The following is a 23,930-nucleotide window of genomic DNA, read 5'->3' on the forward strand; positions in this document are numbered from 1 at the left end:
ATATATATATATATATATACAGTGCACAGTACTACTTCTCCTGTATATATACAGTGCACAGTACTACTTCTCCTGTATATATATACAGTGCACAGTACTACTTCTCCTGTATATATATACAGTGCACAGTACTACTTCTCCTGTATATATATACAGTGCACAGTACTACTTCTCCTGTATATATATATACAGTGCACAGTACTACTTCTCCTGTATATATATACAGTGCACAGTACTACTTCTCCTGTATATACAGTGCACAGTACTACTTCTCCTGTATATATATACAGTGCACAGTACTACTTCTCCTGTATATATATACAGTGCACAGTACTACTTCTCCTGTATATATATACAGTGCACAGTACTACTTCTCCTGTATATATACAGTGCACAGTACTACTTCTCCTGTATATATACAGTGCACAGTACTACTTCTCCTGTATATATACAGTGCACAGTACTACTTCTCCTGTATATATATATACAGTGCACAGTACTACTTCTCCTGTATATATATACAGTGCACAGTACTACTTCTCCTGTATATACAGTGCACAGTACTACTTCTCCTGTATATATATATACAGTGCACAGTACTACTTCTCCTGTATATATATACAGTGCACAGTACTACTTCTCCTGTATATATATATACAGTGCACAGTACTACTTCTCCTGTATATATATATACAGTGCACAGTACTACTTCTCCTGTATATATACAGTGCACAGTACTACTTCTCCTGTATATATATACAGTGCACAGTACTACTTCTCCTGTATATATATACAGTGCACAGTACTACTTCTCCTGTATATATATATACAGTGCACAGTACTACTTCTCCTGTATATATACAGTGCACAGTACTACTTCTCCTGTATATATGTACAGTGCACAGTACTACTTCTCCTGTATATATGGGCAGTGCACAGTACTACTTCTCCTGTATATATATATACAGTACACAGTACTACTTCTCCTGTATATATATACAGTGCACAGTACTACTTCTCCTGTATATATATACAGTGCACAGTACTACTTCTCCTGTATATATACAGTGCACAGTACTACTTCTCCTGTATGTATATATACAGTGCACAGTACTACTTCTCCTGTATATATATACAGTGCACAGTACTACTTCTCCTGTATATATATACAGTGCACAATACTACTTCTCCTGTATATATATACAGTGCACAGTACTACTTCTCCTGTATATATATATACAGTGCACAGTACTACTTCTCCTGTATATATATACAGTGCACAGTACTACTTCTCCTGTATATATATACAGTGCACAGTACTACTTCTCCTGTATATATATACAGTGCACAGTACTACTTCTCCTGTATATATACAGTGCACAGTACTTCTCCTGTATATATACAGTGCACAGTACTACTTCTCCTGTATATATATACAGTGCACAGTACTACTTCTCCTGTATATATATATAGTGCACAGTACTACTTCTCCTGTATATATATACTGTGCACAGTACTACTTCTCCTGTATATATACAGTGCACAGTACTACTTCTCCTGTATATATATACAGTGCACAGTACTACTTCTCCTGTATATATACAGTGCACAGTACTTCTTCTCCTGTATATATACAGTGCACAGTACTACTTCTCCTGTATATATACAGTGCACAGTACTACTTCTCCTGTATATATACAATGCACAGTACTACTTCTCCTGTATATATATACAGTGCACAGTACTACTTCTCCTGTATATATACAGTGCACAGTACTACTTCTCCTATATATATATATACAGTGCACAGTACTACTTCTCCTGTATATATATACAGTGCACAGTACTACTTCTCCTGTATATATATATATACAGTGCACAGTACTACTTCTCCTGTATATATATACAGTGCACAGTACTACTTCTCCTGTATATATACAGTGCACAGTATACTTCTCCTGTATATATACAGTGCACAGTACTACTTCTCCTGTATATATATACAGTGCACAGTACTACTTCTCCTGTATATATACAGTGCACAGTATACTTCTCCTGTATATATACAGTGCACAGTACTACTTCTCCTGTATATATATACAGTGCACAGTACTACTTCTCCTGTATATATATACAGTGCACAGTACTACTTCCTGATGTCTGTATAGTTGTGTGTGATAGAATTCAGTGATTGGCGCCTCCTGGTGGTTGTTGTGGGGATGGCACATGATGAGGTTGTGATTCTGTGTGATGTAGTACATGGGGGGCCCCTGCCTGTAGGTGGCAGTATGGGGCTCCTGCACTGTATGTCAGGGCACATCTCAGGTAATGGGGGAGGGGGGTTTATATGCAACTCATAAACGTCAACACAAAAGCTCCCCACACAATCCTGGGGGATGTTATACGGGGGCTGCTCAGGGGGATGTTATACGGGGGCTGCTCAGGGGGATGTTATACGGGGGCTGCTCAGGGGGATGTTATACGGGGGCTGCTCAGGGGGATGTTATACGGGGGCTGCTCAGGGGGATGTTATACGGGGGCTGCTCAGGGTCCTTACAGTGACACATCCATAACAACCCACATTTCCAGGAACCTTCACCATTCCCGGAGATTATAGGGAAGAAGAATACAACAACCCCCCTCCCCCACCATCTAAGAGGCCACATCCTGCAATATATGGGCAATAACCCAGGACACCTCCCTGCCCCCAACCTACAAAACATACTGGGCTTGATTCTGGTGCTGTATTTATGTACAGGGCATGGTTCTGGTACTGTATTTACGTACAGGGCATGGTTCTGGTACTGTATTTACGTACAGGCCATGGTTCTGGTGCTGTAGTTACGTACAGGCCATGGTTCTGGTGCTGTAGTTACGTACAGGCCATGGTTCTGGTGCTGTAGTTACGTACAGGCCATGGTTCTGGTGCTGTAGTTACGCACAGGCCATGGTTCTGGTGCTGTAGTTACGCACAGGCCATGGTTCTGGTGCTGTAGTTACGCACAGGCCATGGTTCTGGTGCTGTAGTTACGCACAGGCCATGGTTCTGGTGCTGTAGTTACGCACAGGCCATGGTTCTGGTGCTGTAGTTACGCACAGGCCATGGTTCTGGTGCTGTAGTTACGCACAGGCCATGGTTCTGGTGCTGTAGTTACGCACAGGCCATGGTTCTGGTGCTGTAGTTACGCACAGGCCATGGTTCTGGTGCTGTAGTTACGTACAGGCCATGGTTCTGGTGCTGTAGTTACGTACAGGGCATGGTTCTGGTGCTGTAGTTACGTACAGGCCATGGTTCTGGTGCTGTAGTTACGTACAGGCCATGGTTCTGGTGCTGTAGTTACGTACAGGCCATGGTTCTGGTGCTGTAGTTACGTACAGGCCATGGTTCTGGTGCTGTAGTTACGTACAGGCCATGGTTCTGGTTCTGTATTTACGTACAGGGCATGGTTCTGGTGCTGTATTTACGTACAGGGCATGGTTCTGGTGCTGTATTTACGTACAGGGCATGGTTCTGGTGCTGTATTTACGTACAGGGCATGGTTCTGGTGCTGTATTTACGTACAGGGCATGGTTCTGGTGCTGTATTTACGTACAGGGCATGGTTCTGGTGCTGTAGTTACGTACAGGCCATGGTTCTGGTGCTGTAGTTACGTACAGGCCATGGTTCTGGTGCTGTAGTTACGTACAGGCCATGGTTCTGGTGCTGTAGTTACGTACAGGCCATGGTTCTGGTGCTGTAGTTACGTACAGGCCATGGTTCTGGTTCTGTATTTACGTACAGGGCATGGTTCTGGTGCTGTATTTACGTACAGGGCATGGTTTTGGTGCTGTATTTACGTACAGGGCATGGTTCTGGTGCTGTATTTACGTACAGGGCATGGTTCTGGTGCTGTATTTACGTACAGGGCATGGTTCTGGTGCTGTATTTACGTACAGGGCATGGTTCTGGTGCTGTATTTACGTACAGGGCATGGTTCTGGTGCTGTATTTACGTACAGGGCATGGTTCTGGTTCTGTATTTACGTACAGGGCATGGTTCTGGTTCTGTATTTACGTACAGGCCATGGTTCTGGTGCTGTATTTACGTACAGGCCATGGTTCTGGTGCTGTATTTACGTACAGGTAGAGCAGGGAGGGTACTTGTCTCAGTTCGGCGCACACAGATAGGTGACATACACAAGATGAATCCATAAAAGGGGGTATTTTATTTCGTATCTCTGGAACACAACGCGTTTCGGAGTCTACAATGACTCCTTTATCAAGTGGATAGATACTGGGGGAACATAAAAAAGGGTTTTGGGGAGGGGAGAGGTACATATATAGTACAGAAAGTAGGTAAAAATGAATTATTTGTGTTTTAAAAAGACTCGATGCAAACACAAAGACATAAAAACAGTCATATGAATGGGATGCATGAAACAAATTAAGAATACGTAAATTCATATAATATTACAAGATTGAATACATGATTGGGTACTAATTGTGCATGATTAAATAGATAAATGAATAATTCAATACACAGTTTAACCCCTTAACGCTCTGCGCCGTAGCTCTACGGCGCAGAGGTATAAGGGATGTATGAAGAGGGCTCACGGGTCCTCTTCATACAGAGGTGGGGGTTTTTGCATAATGCATAAAACCCCCACCGCTAATAACCGCGGTCGGTGCTTGCACCGATCGCGGCTATTAACCCCCTAAACGGGGTACAGAGCTTGGTTCTGGGGCTGTATTTATGTACAGAGCTTGGTTCTGGGGCTGTATTTATGTACAGAGCTTGGTTCTGGGGCTGTATTTATGTACAGAGCTTGGTTCTGGGGCTGTATTTATGTACAGAGCTTGGTTCTGGGGCTGTATTTATGTACAGAGCTTGGTTCTGGGGCTGTATTTATGTACAGGCCATGGTTCTGCTGCTGTATTTATGTACAGAGCTTGGTTCTGGGGCTGTATTTATGTACAGAGCTTGGTTCTGGGGCTGTATTTATGTACAGAGCTTGGTTCTGGGGCTGTATTTATGTACAGAGCTTGGTTCTGGGGCTGTATTTATGTACAGAGCTTGGTTCTGGGGCTGTATTTATGTACAGAGCTTGGTTCTGGGGCTGTATTTATGTACAGAGCTTGGTTCTGGGACTGTATTTATGTACAGAGCTTGGTTCTGGGGCTGTATTTATGTACAGAGCTTGGTTCTGGGGCTGTATTTATGTACAGAGCTTGGTTCTGGGGCTGTATTTATGTACAGAGCTTGGTTCTGGGGCTGTATTTATGTACAGAGCTTGGTTCTGGGGCTGTATTTATGTACAGAGCTTGGTTCTGGGGCTGTATTTATGTACAGAGCTTGGTTCTGGGGCTGTATTTATGTACAGAGCTTGGTTCTGGGGCTGTATTTATGTACAGAGCTTGGTTCTGGGGCTGTATTTATGTACAGAGCTTGGTTCTGGGGCTGTATTTATGTACAGAGCTTGGTTCTGGGGCTGTATTTATGTACAGAGCTTGGTTCTGGGGCTGTATTTATGTACAGAGCTTGGTTCTGGGGCTGTATTTATGTACAGAGCTTGGTTCTGGGGCTGTATTTATGTACAGAGCTTGGTTCTGGGGCTGTATTTATGTACAGAGCTCGGTTCTGGTGATGTATTTTTGTACAGGGCATGGTTCTGGGGCTGTATTTATGTACAGAGCTTGGTTCTGGGGCTGTATTTATGTACAGAGCTTGGTTCTGGGATTGTATTTATGTACAGAGCTTGGTTCTGGGATTGTATTTATGTACAGAGCTTGGTTCTGGGGCTGTATTTATGTACAGAGCTTGGTTCTGGGGCTGTATTTATGTAAAGAGCTTGGTTCTGGGGCTGTATTTATGTACAGGCCATGGTTCTGCTGCTGTATTTATGTACAGAGCTTGGTTCTGGGGCTGTATTTATGTACAGAGCTTGGTTCTGGGGCTGTATTTATGTACAGAGCTTGGTTCTGGGGCTGTATTTATGTACAGAGCTTGGTTCTGGGGCTGTATTTATGTACAGAGCTTGGTTCTGGGGCTGTATTTATGTACAGAGCTTGGTTCTGGGTCTGTATTTATGTACAGAGCTTGGTTCTGGGGCTGTATTTATGTACAGAGCTTGGTTCTGGGGCTGTATTTATGTACAGAGCTTGGTTCTGGGGCTGTATTTATGTACAGAGCTTGGTTCTGGGGCTGTATTTATGTACAGAGCTTGGTTCTGGGGCTGTATTTATGTACAGAGCTTGGTTCTGGGGCTGTATTTATGTACAGAGCTTGGTTCTGGGGCTGTATTTATGTACAGAGCTTGGTTCTGGGGCTGTATTTATGTACAGAGCTTGGTTCTGGGGCTGTATTTATGTACAGAGCTTGGTTCTGGGGCTGTATTTATGTACAGAGCTTGGTTCTGGGGCTGTATTTATGTACAGAGCTCGGTTCTGGTGATGTATTTTTGTACAGGGCATGGTTCTGGGGCTGTATTTATGTACAGAGCTTGGTTCTGGGGCTGTATTTATGTACAGAGCTTGGTTCTGGGATTGTATTTATGTACAGAGCTTGGTTCTGGGATTGTATTTATGTACAGAGCTTGGTTCTGGGGCTGTATTTATGTACAGAGCTTGGTTCTGGGGCTGTATTTATGTAAAGAGCTTGGTTCTGGGGCTGTATTTATGTACAGGCCATGGTTCTGCTGCTGTATTTATGTACAGAGCTTGGTTCTGGGGCTGTATTTATGTACAGAGCTTGGTTCTGGGGCTGTATTTATGTACAGAGCTTGGTTCTGGGGCTGTATTTATGTACAGAGCTTGGTTCTGGGGCTGTATTTATGTACAGAGCTTGGTTCTGGGGCTGTATTTATGTACAGAGCTTGGTTCTGGGGCTGTATTTATGTACAGAGCTTGGTTCTGGGGCTGTATTTATGTACAGAGCTTGGTTCTGGGGCTGTATTTATGTACAGAGCTTGGTTCTGGGGCTGTATTTATGTACAGAGCTTGGTTCTGGGGCTGTATTTATGTACAGAGCTTGGTTCTGGGGCTGTATTTATGTACAGAGCTTGGTTCTGGGGCTGTATTTATGTACAGAGCTTGGTTCTGGGGCTGTATTTATGTACAGAGCTCGGTTCTGGTGATGTATTTTTGTACAGGGCATGGTTCTGGGGCTGTATTTATGTACAGAGCTTGGTTCTGGGATTGTATTTATGTACAGAGCTTGGTTCTGGGATTGTATTTATGTACAGAGCTTGGTTCTGGGGCACCCAAGTGGGGCAGTGGCAGACGAGTGTTGTCAGAGCAGGTTCTGAGCACATTACCCCCCCCCCCCCCTCCGCCTGCTCCACAGGCTACTCCGCGGCAGGATCCAGCCAAGATGCCAGCTCCCAGAACCTACATGACCCTTCTGCCCATGGGAGCAGAACTATAACTACTTGGAAGCAGCACTGTAACTGCTGGGGGCATCAGTGTGACTACTGGGGGCATCACTGTGACTACTGGGGGCAGCTCTGTGACTACTGGGGGCAGCTCTGTGACTACTGGGGGCAGCTCTGTGACTACTGGGGGCAGCACTGTGACTACTGGGAGCAGCACTGTGACTACTGGGGGCAGCACTGTGACTACTGGGGGCAGCACTGTGACTACTGGGGGCAGCTCTGTGACTACTGGGGGCAGCTCTGTGACTACTGGGGGCAGCTCTGTGACTACTGGGGGCAGCACTGTGGCACAGACACAGCGCAGAGACGTGCATCTGCCTGCGCCGCTACTGTAACCAATTGTATGCGGGTCTGAAACGCATACAATTGATTCTACTTACATCTAGAAGATTCCGCTATAAGATGGGACGCGGCTATACATTACTTATTGTACGGCGCTCACAGAATTATATCTTTATATACGTAGCACCTATGGTTCCTGACCCCTTCACTAGGGTATATACTACTCCGGGTGCAGAGTGCAGAGGTTAGAGGTCAGATCCCGCACAGAAGACTGAGCATTATTCCTGCTGTGATTGATGGTCTGAGTCATGACGACCAATGACCTGTAAATATACGGAGGATTATATTACCACATCCTATGCCTGACCCCAGCCATGACCCCGACTATACCCCTCATCATATACACTGTGCATTGTGGGTAGAAAGAGTCCTGAGGCAGGTGATACTGACTGCTGAGTATCTAATCCTATCCTGTGTGATACTGTCTGCTGAGTATCTAATCCTCTCCTGTGTGATACTGACTGCTGAGTATCTAATCCTCTCCTGTGTGATACTGACTGCTGAGTATCTAATCCTATCCTGTGTGATACTGTCTGCTGAGTATCTAATCCTCTCCTGTGTGATACTGTCTGCTGAGTATCTAATCCTCTCCTGTGTGATACTGTCTGCTGAGTATCTAATCCTCTCCTGTGTGATACTGTCTGCTGAGTATCTAATCCTATCCTGTGTGATACTGACTGAGTATCTAATCCTCTCCTATGTGATACTGACTGCTGAGTATCTAATCCTATCCTGTGTGATACTGACTGCTGTGTATCTAATCCTCTCCTGTGTGATGCTTCCTACGTGATTAAGACCATCCTCAGACAGTATCACACTGGATAGGATTAGATACACAGATCAGCAGACTGTATCGCACAGTTGAGTATTAGATACACAGCTCAGCAGACAGTATCACACAGGAGAGGATTAGATACACAGCTCAGCAGTATCACACAGGAGGATTAGATACACAGCTCAGCAGTATCACACAGGAGAGGATTAGATACACAGCTCAGCAGTATCACACAGGATAGGATTAGATACACAGCTCAGCAGTCAATATCGCACAGGTGAGGATTAGATACACGGCTCAGCAGTATCACACAGGAGAGGATTAGATACACAACTCAGCAGGCAGTATCACACAGGATAGGATTAGATACACGGCTCAGCAGTATCACACAGGATAGGATTAGATACACAGCTCAGCAGTATCACACAGGAGAGGATTAGATACACAGCTCAGCAGACAGTATCACAGGATAAGATTAGATACACAGCTCAGCAGACAGTATCACACAGGATAGGATTAGATACACAGCTCAGCAGTATCACACAGGAGAGGATTAGATACACAGCTCAGCAGTATCACACAGGAGAGGATTAGATACACAGCTCAGCAGTATCACACAAGAGAGGATTAGATACACAGCTCAGCAGACAGTATCACACAGGAGAGGATTAGATACACAGCTCAGCAGACAGTATCACACAGGAGAGGATTAGATACACAGCTCAGCAGACAGTATGACACAGGATAGGATTAGATACACAGCTCAGCAGACAGTATCACACAGGATAGGATTAGATACACAGCTCAGCAGTATCACACAGGAGAGGATTAGATACACAGCTCAGCAGTATCACACAGGAGAGGATTAGATACACAGCTCAGCAGTATCACACAGGAGAGGATTAGATACACAGCTCAGCAGACAGTATCACACAGGAGAGGATTAGATACACAGCTCAGCAGACAGTATCACACAGGAGAGGATTAGATACACAGCTCAGCAGACAGTATCACACAGGATAGGATTAGATACACAGCTCAGCAGTATCACCCAGGAGAGGATTAGATACACAGCTCAGCAGTATCACACAGGAGAGGATTAGATACACAGCTCAGCAGTATCACACAGGGTAGGATTAGATACACAGCTCAGCAGTATCACACAGGAGAGGATTAGATACACAGCTCAGCAGTATCACACAGGATAGGATTAGATACACAGCTCAGCAGACAGTATCACACAGAAATGGCTTGGATACACAGCTCAACAGACAGTATCATTGTGTTACCTTGATTCCTTATAAACATCTATCAATCATTGACTCTGGTTGTGCGACAACGGATCAAGGAGAGGTCGGGTGATGGGATGGAGTCAATAACAATCATTACACAATCCTCTTCCTGTGTCACTTGTTTTCCGCCTCTTTCAATATTTTTTTTCTCCCAAAATGTTCTCTGAGTTGTAAAACTAATGTGTCCAGGGGACCGCATCACTGTCTATAGAAAAAGACAACCTGGAGATCCCCAGGTTATACCAGCTGTACCTATATCATTATATACAGGAGATCCCCAGGTTATACCGGCTGTACATATATCATTATATACAGGAGATCCCCAGGTTATACCAGCTGTACATATATCATTATATACAGGAGATCCCCAGGTTATACCGGCTGTACATATATCATTATATACAGGAGATCCCCAGGTTATACCAGCTGTACATATACCATTATATACAGGAGATCCCCAGGTTATACCGGCTGTACATATATCATTATATACAGGAGATCCCCAGGTTATACCAGCTGTACCTATATCATTATATACAGGAGATCCCCAGGTTATACCGGCTGTACATATATCATTATATACAGGAGATCCCCAGGTTATACCAGCTGTACATATATCATTATATACAGGAGATCCCCAGGTTATACCGGCTGTACATATATCATTATATACAGGAGATCCCCAGGATATACCGGCTGTACATATATCATTATATACAGGAGATCCCCAGGTTATACCGGCTGTACATATATCATTATATACAGGAGATCCCCAGGTTATACCAGCTGTACATATATCATTATATACAGGAGATCCCCAGGTTATACCAACTGTACATATATCATTATATACAGGAGATCCCCAGGTTATACCAGCTGTACATATATCATTATATACAGGAGATCTCCAGGTTATACCAGCTGTACATATACCATTATATACAGGAGATCCCCAGGTTATACCGGCTGTACATATATCACTATATACAGGAGATCCCCAGGTTATACCGGCTGTACATATATCATTATATACAGGAGATCCCCAGGTTATACCGGCTGTACATATATCATTATATACAGAAGATCCCCAGGTTATACCAGCTGTACATATATCATTATATACAGGAGATCCCCAGGTTATACCAGCTGTACATATATCATTATATACAGGAGATCCCCAGGTTATACCGGCTGTACCTATATCATTATATACAGGAGATCCCCAGGTTATACCGGCTGTACATATATCATTATATACAGGAGATCCCCAGGTTATACCGGCTGTACATATATCATTATATACAGGAGATCCCCAGGTTATACCAGCTGTACATATATCATTATATACAGGAGATCCCCAGGTTATACCAGCTGTACATATATCATTATATACAGGAGATCCCCAGGTTATACCGGCTGTACCTATATCATTATATACAGGAGATCCCCAGGTTATACCGGCTGTACCTATATCATTATATACAGGAGATCCCCAGGTTATACCGGCTGTACATATATCATTATATACAGGAGATCCCCAGGTTATACCGGCTGTACCTATATCATTATATACAGGAGATCCCCAGGTTATACCGGCTGTACATATATCATTATATACAGGAGATCCCCAGGTTATACCGGCTGTACATATATCACTATATACAGGAGATCCCCAGGTTATACCGGCTGTACATATATCACTATATACAGGAGATCCCCAGGTTATACCGGCTGTACATATATCACTGTATACAGGAGATCCCCAGGTTATACCAGCTGTACATATATCATTATATACAGGAGATCCCCAGGTTATACCAGCTGTACATATATCATTATATACAGGAGATCCCCAGGTTATACCGGCTGTACATATATCATTATATACAGGAGATCCCCAGGTTATACCAGCTGTACATATATCATTATATACAGGAGATCCCCAGGTTATACCGGCTATACATATATCATTATATACAGGAGATCCCCAGGTTATACCGGCTATACATATATCATTATATACAGGAGATCCCCAGGTTATACCGGCTGTACATATATCATTATATACAGGAGATCCCCAGGTTATACCGGCTGTACATATATCATTATATACAGAAGATCCCCAGGTTATACCGGCTGTACATATATCACTATATACAGGAGATCCCCAGGTTATACCGGCTGTACATATATCACTATATACAGGAGATCCCCAGGTTATACCGGCTGTACATATATCATTATATACAGGAGATCCCCAGGTTATACCGGCTGTACATATATCATTATATACAGGAGATCCCCAGGTTATACCGGCTGTACATATACCATTATATACAGGAGATCCCCAGGTTATACAGGCTGTACATATATCATTATATACAGGAGATCCCCAGGTTATACCAGCTGTACATATACCATTATATACAGGAGATCCCCAGGTTATACCAGCTGTACATATACCATTATATACAGGAGATCCCCAGGTTATACAGGCTGTACATATATCATTATATACAGGAGATCCCCAGGTTATACCGGCTGTACATATATCATTATATACAGGAGATCCCCAGGTTATACCGGCTGTACATATATCATTATATACAGGAGATCCCCAGGTTATACCGGCTGTACATATATCACTATATACAGGAGATCCCCAGGTTATACCGGCTGTACATATATCATTATATACAGGAGATCCCCAGGTTATACCAGCTGTACATATATCATTATATACAGGAGATCCCCAGGTTATACCAGCTATACATATATCATTATATACAGGAGATCCCCAGGTTATACCAGCTGGACATATATCATTATATACAGGAGATCCCCAGGTTATACCGGCTGTACATATATCATTATATACAGGAGATCCCCAGGTTATACCGGCTGTACATATATCATTATATACAGGAGATCCCCAGGTTATACCGGCTGTACATATATCATTATATACAGGAGATCCCCAGGTTATACCAGCTGTACATATATCATTATATACAGGAGATCCCCAGGTTATACCGGCTGTACATATATCACTATATACAGGAGATCCCCAGGTTATACCGGCTGTACATATATCATTATATACAGGAGATCCCCAGGTTATACCAGCTGTACATATATCATTATATACAGGAGATCCCCAGGTTATACCGGCTGTACATATATCATTATATACAGGAGATCCCCAGGTTATACCGGCTGTACATATATCATTATATACAGGAGATCCCCAGGTTATACCGGCTGTACATATATCATTATATACAGGAGATCCCCAGGTTATACCGGCTGTACATATGGTTATGTGTATGTTATAGCAGATTTTTCACATATAAGTAATGGCTGCTCATGCTGTAGTCTTAAAGGATTTTTCTCGGCCTCCATTGCTGTGTCACATGACCTTTGTGCGGTGTTTCGGGCGGCGGAGGACTTGGATGATAAGTCTTATCACACTATTCTGTCCTAGATAGTAAGAGGCAAAGAGCAGAGTGACACGAGGCGGCCGCGGAGCTGATAATCCGTTCTCCGTGTCCCCAGTCATCAGAGGTTTCCATAATTATGTATTCCACCAACTTTATATGGTTTCGTAATAAGACTATAATTCAGGCTTTACAGGAGACCAGGCCTCGTATCCAGAGCAACCAATCTCATGCTTCCACTTCTTCAAAAATAAGAGCTGCCCTGTGATCGGTTACTAGATGTTTTCCTTTATTTCCTGTGTATATAAATTTCAGGGGACCTCCGACATTTGTGGGACCCCTTTACCCCTCCTCATAGACTGTAAGCTCTTGGCCGCAGGGCCCTCAGTCCTGTTGTCTCATGTCACCTTGTTATTACACGGTAATGTCCTATCACTATCCCCCATGGTCTGTACAGCGCTGCGGACTACGATGGCGACATTCAAAGAAAGATTTTATATGATCATCTACGATTCTACCAGAAGGATAACAATTACATGCAAATGACAAAAACATCACAATATAAAAAATGTTATTGTAGAAGAATAGATTAAAGGACATCTACCACCAGGATGAAGGATTGTAAACCCAGCACTGACATACTGGTGTGCGCCCCCTCTGGAAGGATCTGCTCTTCTTTTAGCTTCTTATGCCCTGATTCTAACAAAAAAAAGGCTTTTAAAATTATGTAAATGAGACTCAGGGGCTCCAGGCTCAATAGGCGTTAATGGAGACTGGAGCCCCTCAGGCTGATTTGCATTATTTTAAAAGCCCTTTAAGCTTCTTATGCCCTTGTTTTTCAGATAAAGAAGAGCAGGGGCGCACACCATTATGTCAGTGCTTGGTTTACAATCCTTCATCCTGGTGGTTGATTTCCTTTAACTTTTTAAATTTAGTGTTTTATTATTTGCTGGGATCTAAGGATTTTCTAGAAGTTTCTTAGTTTTCATTTACAATTTAACCTTTACTTTTATATTTTTATTTCCATTTTTTTTACTTATTATTTGTGATTGAGAAGCTTTGTGGGTTTTTCATTTCATACATTTATTTTTTCACTTTTTTATTCTTTTTTTCAAAGTTATTTTGCTCATTTTCTTTAATTTGCCAGCTATTATCATTAAGTGACATTATTTGCATTTGACAACTTCTAGAAATTCTCTGTTGGGTATAAAAGTTTTTTTTTATTTTTTAGTTCAGGTATTTTACATTTTACTTGTAGTTTATTATTTTTAGATATTTGAAGCTTTTGCAGTAAAATGTTTAGTTCAGATATACAACTTTTTGGCATTTTTGTTTTATCTTATTATTATAGAAAATAATTTTTTTAGGAGTTTTTTTTTTTTTGGTACTAATTTATTCCACATGATTTGTGTTCACTTTAAAATCTTTCTAGGTGCAGGGTGAACACTTCGGATGGGAATGGGCAGGAATTTTCCAGAAATAATCCCCTAAAGTCCCTTTAAACAATTCCTTTAATTAGTTTTTTTCCTGGTAAAGCTTTTTTTGTTTTCTCAGAGCTGACATGAAGGTGAGACAACAAAAACTCAGCAGAAACTCAGGGAGATAAAATCAGCCAACACGGCGGGAACAGAGACCTTTGGAAGGTAACAACGATGTCAGCGGGAGGCAGCCAATAGGATGAGAGGGAGGCGGGGCCACAGGCCTTGACCTCTGTATATAAGGGAGCGGGCGAGGAGCCGAGCATCATCCCGACACTGAGGATTATCTCCCGATCCCTGAAGGTAGGTCACCCTCGCTCCCCGCACTGATCCACACAGGGACTACTCCACTTATTTCATATTTTTTTTTACAAATTCATTATAAAAATTTTTTAATTTTGAAAAATTTTTTACAAATATTTACTGAAAATTTCCTCTATTATCATTTTCCTATAAAAAAGCAAAAGTCACTTAGAAAAAGTTATTGACAGAGGAGGCAAAGGCTTCGCTTTTATAGGATTTATATACATTTGGAATTTTCATTCTAATTGTCTTTTGTTTTGCTTTTTTATATCTAAATCAGAAGGTTTTATTTTACTTATTATCTGTGACTTCTCTTTTTTAGATTTTCTATTTCAAACTTTGTTTTTTATACAATTATCCAAACTATTGATTGTTATCATTTATTTGTTTCATTGTATTTATTATGACTTCCCATATTATTTTCCACAGTTTACTTTTCTAGACTTTGTATTTTTTCATCATTTTTCTTCACCTTACACATAAAGTTTTAAGCTCCGATGTTCTGTATCAGTTTATACTTTTTATTATGACATTATTATTACTATTATTATTACAGTTTATATTTTTTATTATTATTGTAATTTTCATCAGTTTATTTTATTTTTTTACTTTGTAGAAAGGTTTTATGCCACGTAATATGTTTAGCGTAATATGTGATAGTAGATTTAACTAGATAATGAGATCCTGGCGCAGCAGACGGAACTTGTAACATATAGAAAGATACAAAGAGATAATAGTAACCCTATTATTGATATGTAACGATGTAACGTTTCTGATATTCCAGGAGCAGATAGATCCCATCCGCAGACATGAAAGTCCTGGCTCTGACCGTCCTCTTGCTCGCCATTGGCAGCCTTGAAGGTGAGATAACGAGGCGCTAATTACTTAGTGTCTATTTTATGGTTGCCTCGAAATAAAAAATTTAAATAAAAAAAAATTTGTTATAAAAAAAATTAGCTAAAGTTAAAAATCTACCTCTATGGGGGCGGCCATTGTAATCTATAGCATTACATAGCGCCATCTAGTGGTAGGTGTCAGTAACGCCGCTCTATAGGTTCTATAACGTTGCCTGCTTTGTGTTTTGCAGCCGGTATCATAAAGCGAGAAGCCCCAAACGCAGATCAGATCTCACAGATGTTCAAATCCTGGATCGACACCCTACAGACCGGCGCCCAGGAGCTGGCCAACAAATTCCAGAACGGAGAGATCCAGGCACAGGCAGGGTGAGTCCTATCTGTCACAGCGCCCCCTGGTGGTGGGTGTGGTTAGGTGCAGGAGCTGATGATGTCATATTCTCCTCCTACAGGAAATGGTTGGAACAAACCAATTCACAGACCGCACCAATCAAGGCCGAATTCGAGAAGATTTTCGAAAAGATCCTTGAAGCTGGAAGAAATTTTGCCCAATAAATGATCAGCCCCCCCCAAAGCCCCGCCCCCTCCCCACACCACTCCCTATGCCCCTCCCACTCATTGCTTTTATAACATGTGACTTTTATGATGTAATAAAACATTGTCTATTCCCAAAAGTCTGTATTCCTGATGGTTTATCTATTACTCTCTGTTATCAGCCATTACATCCCAGGGAGAGGAGACTGTACAGGAGGATACAATCTATTACTCTCTGTTATCAGCCATTACATCCCAGGGAGAGGAGACTGTACAGGGGGGATACAATCTATTACTCTCTGTTATCAGCCATTACATCCCAGGGAGAGGAGACTGTACAGGGGGATACAATCTATTACTCTCTGTTATCAGCCATTACATCCCAGGGAGAGGAGACTGTACAGGGGGGATACAATCTATTACTCTCTGTTATCAGCCATTACATCCCAGGGAGAGGAGACTGTACAGGGGGGGATACAATCTATTACTCTCTGTTATCAGCCATTACATCCCAGGGAGAGGAGACTGTACAGGGGGATACAATCTATTACTCTCTGTTATCAGCCATTACATCCCAGGGAGAGGAGACTGTACAGGGGGGATACAATCTATTACTCTCTGTTATCAGCCATTACATCCCGGGGAGAGGAGACTGTACAGGGGGGATACAATCTATTACTCTCTGTTATCAGCCATTACATCCCGGGGAGAGGAGACTGTACAGGAGGATACAATCTATTACTCTCTGTTATCAGCCATTACACCCCGGGGAGAGGAGACTGTACAGGGGGGATACAATCTATTACTCTCTGTTATCAGCCATTACATCCCGGGGAGAGGAGACTGTACAGGGGGGATACAATCTGTTACTCTCTGTTATCAGCCATTACATCCCGGGGAGAGGAGACTGTACAGGGGGGATACAATCTATTACTCTCTGTTATCAGCCATTACATCCCGGGGAGAGGAGACTGTACAGGGGGGGGGGGGGGATACAATCTATTACTCTCTGTTATCAGCCATTACATCCCAGGGAGAGGAGACTGTACAGGGGGGATACAATCTATTACTCTCTGTTATCAGCCATTACATCCCGGGGAGAGGAGACTGTACAGGGGGGATACAATCTATTACTCTCTGTTATCAGCCATTACATCCCGGGGAGAGGAGACTGTACAGGAGGATACAATCTATTACTCTCTGTTATCAGCCATTACACCCCGGGGAGAGGAGACTGTACAGGGGGGATACAATCTGTTACTCTCTGTTATCAGCCATTACATCCCGGGGAGAGGAGACTGTACAGGGGGGATACAATCTATTACTCTCTGTTATCAGCCATTACATCCCGGGGAGAGGAGACTGTACAGGGGGGGGGGGGATACAATCTATTACTCTCTGTTATCAGCCATTACATCCCAGGGAGAGGAGACTGTACAGGGGGGGATACAATCTATTACTCTCTGTTATCAGCCATTACATCCCAGGGAGAGGAGACTGTACAGGGGGGGATACAATCTATTACTCTCTGTTATCAGCCATTACATCCCGGGGAGAGGAGACTGTACAGGGGGGGATACAATCTATTACTCTCTGTTATCAGCCATTACATCCCAGGGAGAGGAGACTGTACAGGGGGGATACAATCTATTACTCTCTGTTATCAGCCATTACATCCCAGGGAGAGGAGACTGTACAGGGGGGGATACAATCTATTACTCTCTGTTATCAGCCATTACATCCCGGGGAGAGGAGACTGTACAGGGGGGGATACAATCTATTACTCTCTGTTATCAGCCATTACATCCTGGGGAGAGGAGACTGTACAGGGGGGGATACAATCTATTACTCTCTGTTATCAGCCATTACATCCCGGGGAGAGGAGACTGTACAGGGGGGGATACAATCTATTACTCTCTGTTATCAGCCATTACATCCCGGGGAGAGGAGACTGTACAGGGGGATACAATCTATTACTCTCTGTTATCAGCCATTACATCCCGGGGAGAGGAGACTGTACAGGGGGGATACAATCTATTACTCTCTGTTATCAGCCATTACATCCCAGGGAGAGGAGACTGTACAGGGGGGGATACAATCTATTACTCTCTGTTATCAGCCATTACATCCCGGGGAGAGGAGACTGTACAGGGGGGATACAATCTATTACTCTCTGTTATCAGCCATTACATCCAGGGGGGGGGGGCTGTACAGGAGGGATACAATCTATTACTCTCTGTTATCAGCCATTACATCCCGGGGAGAGAAGACTGTACAGGGGGGGATACAATCTATTACTCTCTGTAATCAGCCATTACATCCTGGGGAGAGGAGACTGTACACGGGGGATACAATCTATTACTCTCTGTTATCAGCCATTACATCCCGGGGAGAGGAGACTGTACAGGGGGGGGGGGGGATACAATCTATTACTCTCTGCTATCAGCCATTACATCCCGGGGAGAGGAGACTGTACAGGGGAGGGGGGGATACAATCTATTACTCTCTGTTATCAGCCATTACATCCCGGGGAGAGGAGACTGTACAGGGGGGTTACAATCTACTACTCTCTGTTATCAGCCATTACATCCAGGGAGAGGAGACTCTACAGAGGGGGGGGGGATACAATCTACTACTCTCTGTTATCAGCCATTACATACCGGGGAGAGGAGACCTCTACAGGGGGGGGGGGGGAATACAGTCTATTACTCTCTGTTATCAGCCATTACATCCCGGGGAGAGGAGACTGTACAGGGAGGGGGGATACAATCTATTACTCTCTGTTATCAGCCATTACCTCCCGGGGAGAGGAGAGGGATACAGGGGGGATACAATCTATTACTCTCTGTTATCAGCCATTACATCCCGGGGAGAGGAGACTGTACAGGTGGGGATACAATCTGTTACTCTCTGTTATCAGCCATTACATCCCGGGGAGAAGGAGACTGTACAGGGGGGGATACAATCTATTACTCTCTGTTATCAGCCATTACATCCCGGGGAGAGGAGACTGTACCGGGGGATACAATCTATTACTCTCTGTTATCAGCCATTACATCCCGGGAGAGGAGACTGTACAGGGGGGGGATACAATCTATTACTCTCTGTTATCAGCCATTCCATCTCGGGGAGAGGAGAATGTACAGGGGGGGGGGGGAATACAATCTATTACTCTCTGTTATCAGCCACTACATCCCGGGGAGAGGAGACTGTACAGGGGATACCATCTATCATTCTCTGTTATCAGCCATTTTATCCCGGCGAGAGATTATTGCGTACTGGGGCACTGTCTTCCATTATCTGGTGCCCCCTGCAATGCTCAGGAAGTGGCACCATTTTTTCGGTGCACCTTTACTGTATAGGGTGCGCCACATAATTCTGTGGAGTTACTGTAATAAATGTGTTGCAAACCTCAACTAAGCAGTAACAAACATTAGTGTGCATAAAATAGCTAAAAACACAATTCATATAGTTCGGTCAAACAGGAAAACCTGCAACTGCGGAAAACTCAGTTTAGCTTAGAGCAAGGTGACACAATTATTCATTTCCAGGAGTTATGGATTTACGGACTCTGAGTATTGGTGGACAAGGGGGCGCAACCGAAAATCTCCACAAACTAAATTAAAATATTATTCATCTCAAAAATAGTGCAAATTAAATTATATGGGCATATAATGCACTGTATTTGTGTATAATGTACTGTATGTGTGTATATGAGTGTATGATGTACTGTATGTGTGTATAATGTACTCTATGTGTGTATATGGGTGTATAATGTGTGTAATGCTGTGTATGTATGTGTATAATGTGATGTACTGTACATCTAAATATTAATACTTCATATAGTACCGTCATATTCCATCATAAAAACTAAAATTCACTTTCCGCCACCAGGAGAGCTGAGGGGAAAAAAAGGCGTTCTGCCAGTAAGCAAGATGGCCGCGCGGCATTGTGTGGGCATGACGATAGCTTCCGCTTCCGGGATTCCCTTCCTTTTCCAACATGGTGGACGAGGCAACTCGCCGGGTAGTATCGGAGATTCCTCTCCTAAAAACCAACGCCGCCAGTCCCCGGGACAAAGAATTGTGGGTGCAGCGGCTGAAGGAGGAATACCAGGCGCTGATTAAGGTGCGTGGTGTTACATCGTGCAGCGCCCCCGGGAACATGTGAGACGGAAGAAAGGTTCCGGCTGTCAAATCAGCTGACGGACTCCTGATGTGTGTAAACATGTCTGTAATGAAGCATCAACCGCCTGCTCTGCCCTGAGCTCCCTGTAGTCCCGCACACCCTAACAGTGCCCTAGCACCCTCCTGCACTGCCTCATGCTTTCCCCTTCTCCAGCCTTGCCACATTCACTTAATGTCACCATACTGTAGTGCAGTCTGTCTGCCCTTAGTGTGCTCTATAGGTATGGCGGTTGCCCCATCGATAGTGCGAGGGGTATGGGGGTTGCCCCAACTAGCATGCAATGGGTATTGTGTGGGGTTGCATCTCTGGGCGCAATGGGTATTGAGGGGGGTTGCCCCTCCGGCCCCGCAATGGGTATTGAGGGGGGTTGCCCCTCCGGCCCCGCAATGGGTATTGAGGGGGGTTGCCCCTCCGGCCCCGCAATGGGTATTGTGGGGGGTTGCCCCTCCGGCCCCGCAATGGGTATTGTGGGGGGTTGCCCCTCCGGCCCCGCAATGGGTATTGTGGGGGGGTTGTCCCTCCAGCCCCGCAATGGGTATTGTGGGGGGGTTGTCCCTCCGGCCCCGCAATGGGTATTGTGGGGGGGTTGTCCCTCCGGCCCCGCAATGGGTATTGTGGGGGGGTTGTCCCTCCGGCCCCGCAATGGGTATTGTGGGGGGGTTGTCCCTCCGGCCCCGCAATGGGTATTGTGGGGGGGTTGTCCCTCCGGCCCCGCAATGGGTATTGTGGGGGGGTTGTCCCTCCGGCCCCGCAATGGGTATTGTGGGGGGGTTGTCCCTCCGGCCCCGCAATGGGTATTGTGGGGGGGTTGTCCCTCCGGCCCCGCAATGGGTATTGTGGGGGGGTTGTCCCTCCGGCCCCGCAATGGGTATTGTGGGGGGGTTGTCCCTCCGGCCCCGCAATGGGTATTGTGGGGGGTTGCCCCTCTGAGCGTGTGATGAATATGTGGACGCCCACACAGTTCTGTAGAATAATGTCATCATATCTTGTGTGTTCTGTATGTGTAGATGTCTCACTGCCTCTTCTTCCCCAGTATGTAGAGAATAACAAGAAGGCCGACAACGACTGGTTCCGCCTGGAGTCCAACAAGGAGGGCACCAGGTAAGATGTGGGCTGTATCCCAGCGGCGCCCCCCCACACATGAAGTGCACGATATAATGGCTGCCCTGTGTCTGTTTCAGGTGGTTCGGGAAATGCTGGTACATCCACGAGTTCCTCAAGTACGAGTTTGATGTGGAGTTTGATGTAAGTCTTATGACATCTTTCTTTTTCTGTATTCCGGTATTGGAGACGTGCAATCCATTCGGTGTTTCCTATCTCACAGATCCCGGTCACCTATCCCTCCACAGCGCCAGAAATCGCCATTCCAGAGCTAGACGGGAAAACAGCAAAAATGTACAGGTACAGGAGCTCCGAGATATACACCAGGAGCAAGGCAGCTGAGTAGCTAAGCTATAGTAGCGTAGATACAGTTTGAGTGACAACATGGCGGCCGGTAACATCATGTGACCCCTTGGCTTGTCTGAATTACGGTGTGTTCACAAGTGTTGTTTAGATGTGTTTTTGAACGCATCCAAAACGCATACATGAAATGCCTGCGTTTTGGAATGTTTTGCATTTAAGTCATGCAAAACATGTATTGCTCATTTCAAAACGCATTTGTTTCGGTGGGATTGCGTATGCGTTTTGGCCAAGCTCCTCCCACTTGCGTTTTGGATGTGTTTAAAAATGCCATTTGTGAATGCACCCTACGGGTGCTGCCACATGTCGCATCCTTGGACCGGTTTTGGACCTTTTTTTTAAATGGAGCTGGTGACAGGACTGCAAGGTGTATCTATCCTGAGGCGTTCATGATGGCTGCCCCTCTTTTTGAGCTGCTTTGGCTGATATTATAGGACAGTGGTGGCGAACCTATGCCAGGGGTGCCAGAGGTGGCACTCGGAGCCCTTTCTGTGGGCACCCAGGCCATCGTCCTGCACAAAGGTCACCATTCAGGACTCCAAGTGACTTGAGTGCAGGAGGAGCAAGGAGTGGGCAGAGCTGGATTATCATTGAAGCCCCTTCTCAGGGCCTGCGATTCATCCTGTTAAAGGGACCTTAGAGGGAAGCTGCAATAAAAATCCAAATTTCTCCATTTTTCTACTGTATTGGTGTTTTCAGGATGCCCAATACATATGAATCTGTGACACAGCAGGGAGCAATAAGTTACTTTAAATTGGCATTTGGCACTTTGTAAAAAAAATTTGTGGCTTTCAATTGTAGTTTGGGCACTCAGTCTCTAAAAGGTTCGCCATCATTGTTATAGGAGTATTTTGGAATATTATGCTGATGTTGATGTTCTGACACACTGCACACTCACCAGGAGCGCTGCTTTGGAAAATGCTGCAGCCTCTTCACTGTGTACTAAAGACAGTGCCATACATGGCATAGTGGCTGTGCTTGGTATAGCATCTGAATAAGCCTGAGCTGCAGAAGGATCGCATGACCTATGAATGTGATGCTGGAAACAAAGACCATTAGCAAAGCTAGTAGGGTGCCACAAAGAACCGCAATCTCTTCTGTGCGGGTAACATAGGTTTTACTTATATGGGTGGCATCAGAAGATCGCAAACAATGGTCCATGACCAATAGAAAGCTGCGATTTGTGTTACGTGTGTTTGAGGCCTAATGTAATGGATTGTTTTCTTTCTTCAGAGGAGGCAAGATCTGTCTGACGGAACACTTCAAGCCGCTGTGGGCGCGGAACGTCCCTAAATTTGGACTGGCGCATCTCATTGCCCTGGGGGTGAGTACAGTCGCACTGCTGCTTGCCTATTATTATGTATACAGCCGCACTTTGTCACATAATTGATCTTTGTTCTCGTCTCTCGTAGCTGGGACCATGGCTGGCGGTGGAGATCCCCGACCTCATCAGTAAAGGACTGGTGAAACACAAAGATAACTGACTGGAGCACGAGGGATGGACACCTCCATAACTCCGCCCACCGCCTGGAATCCATTACTGAACTCTTCATACAACCAAATCCTTGTACATGATATCATTATTATAATAAATTTCTTGGACACCCGGTATCGTGGTCTCAGGTCTTATTTCATATGAGAGGTGTTTTTTTTAATAAGAGCAAGAAGGAGAAGGAATATGGCGGCTGCAGTTTACCTGTCATGAGATTAGAAAAAAACTAGATAGGAGAAAACTAAAGCTCTTGCAATGTAAAAGGGGTGTGCACAGGGGCAAACAGAGAGAGAGACAAGTGCTAAATACTACAAATGTCTGTTATGGGAGAACTTCCAGTAATAAAGATGGCGGCGCGCTTACTT

General features: G+C 44.2%; 3 protein-coding genes across 4 annotated transcripts in view; 2 read left to right on the forward strand and 1 right to left on the reverse strand.

Moving 5' to 3' along the window:
- Window positions 1-20,553, reverse strand: part of LOC140069178 (gonadotropin-releasing hormone II receptor-like) — a 53,223-nt gene extending 32,670 nt beyond the window's left edge. Inside the window, exon 1 of one of the 2 annotated variants that reach the window (XM_072114567.1) lies at window positions 20,274-20,553. The gene's annotated coding sequence lies outside the window, so the exon portion shown is untranslated. Of the gene's footprint in view, window positions 1-9,815; window positions 9,904-20,273 lie in introns of those variants that run through there. The other variant, XM_072114566.1, reaches the window with a different exon arrangement.
- On the forward strand, window positions 14,883-16,564 carry APOA2 (apolipoprotein A2). Its single transcript, XM_072114569.1, has 4 exons — window positions 14,883-15,036; window positions 15,821-15,897; window positions 16,124-16,259; window positions 16,343-16,564. The coding sequence occupies exons 2-4, from the start codon at window positions 15,846-15,848 to the stop codon at window positions 16,443-16,445; spliced, it is 291 nt and encodes a 96-aa protein (XP_071970670.1). The 5' UTR covers window positions 14,883-15,036; window positions 15,821-15,845; the 3' UTR covers window positions 16,446-16,564.
- UFC1 (ubiquitin-fold modifier conjugating enzyme 1) lies at window positions 20,390-23,682 on the forward strand. Its single transcript, XM_072114568.1, has 6 exons — window positions 20,390-20,552; window positions 21,646-21,713; window positions 21,794-21,857; window positions 21,937-22,013; window positions 23,307-23,397; window positions 23,486-23,682. The coding sequence occupies exons 1-6, from the start codon at window positions 20,427-20,429 to the stop codon at window positions 23,555-23,557; spliced, it is 498 nt and encodes a 165-aa protein (XP_071970669.1). The 5' UTR covers window positions 20,390-20,426; the 3' UTR covers window positions 23,558-23,682.
- Window positions 23,683-23,930: the final 248 nt, after the last annotated feature.

This window comes from Engystomops pustulosus, chromosome 7 (assembly GCF_040894005.1).
Source record: "Engystomops pustulosus chromosome 7, aEngPut4.maternal, whole genome shotgun sequence".
NCBI lineage: Eukaryota > Metazoa > Chordata > Amphibia > Anura > Leptodactylidae > Engystomops > Engystomops pustulosus.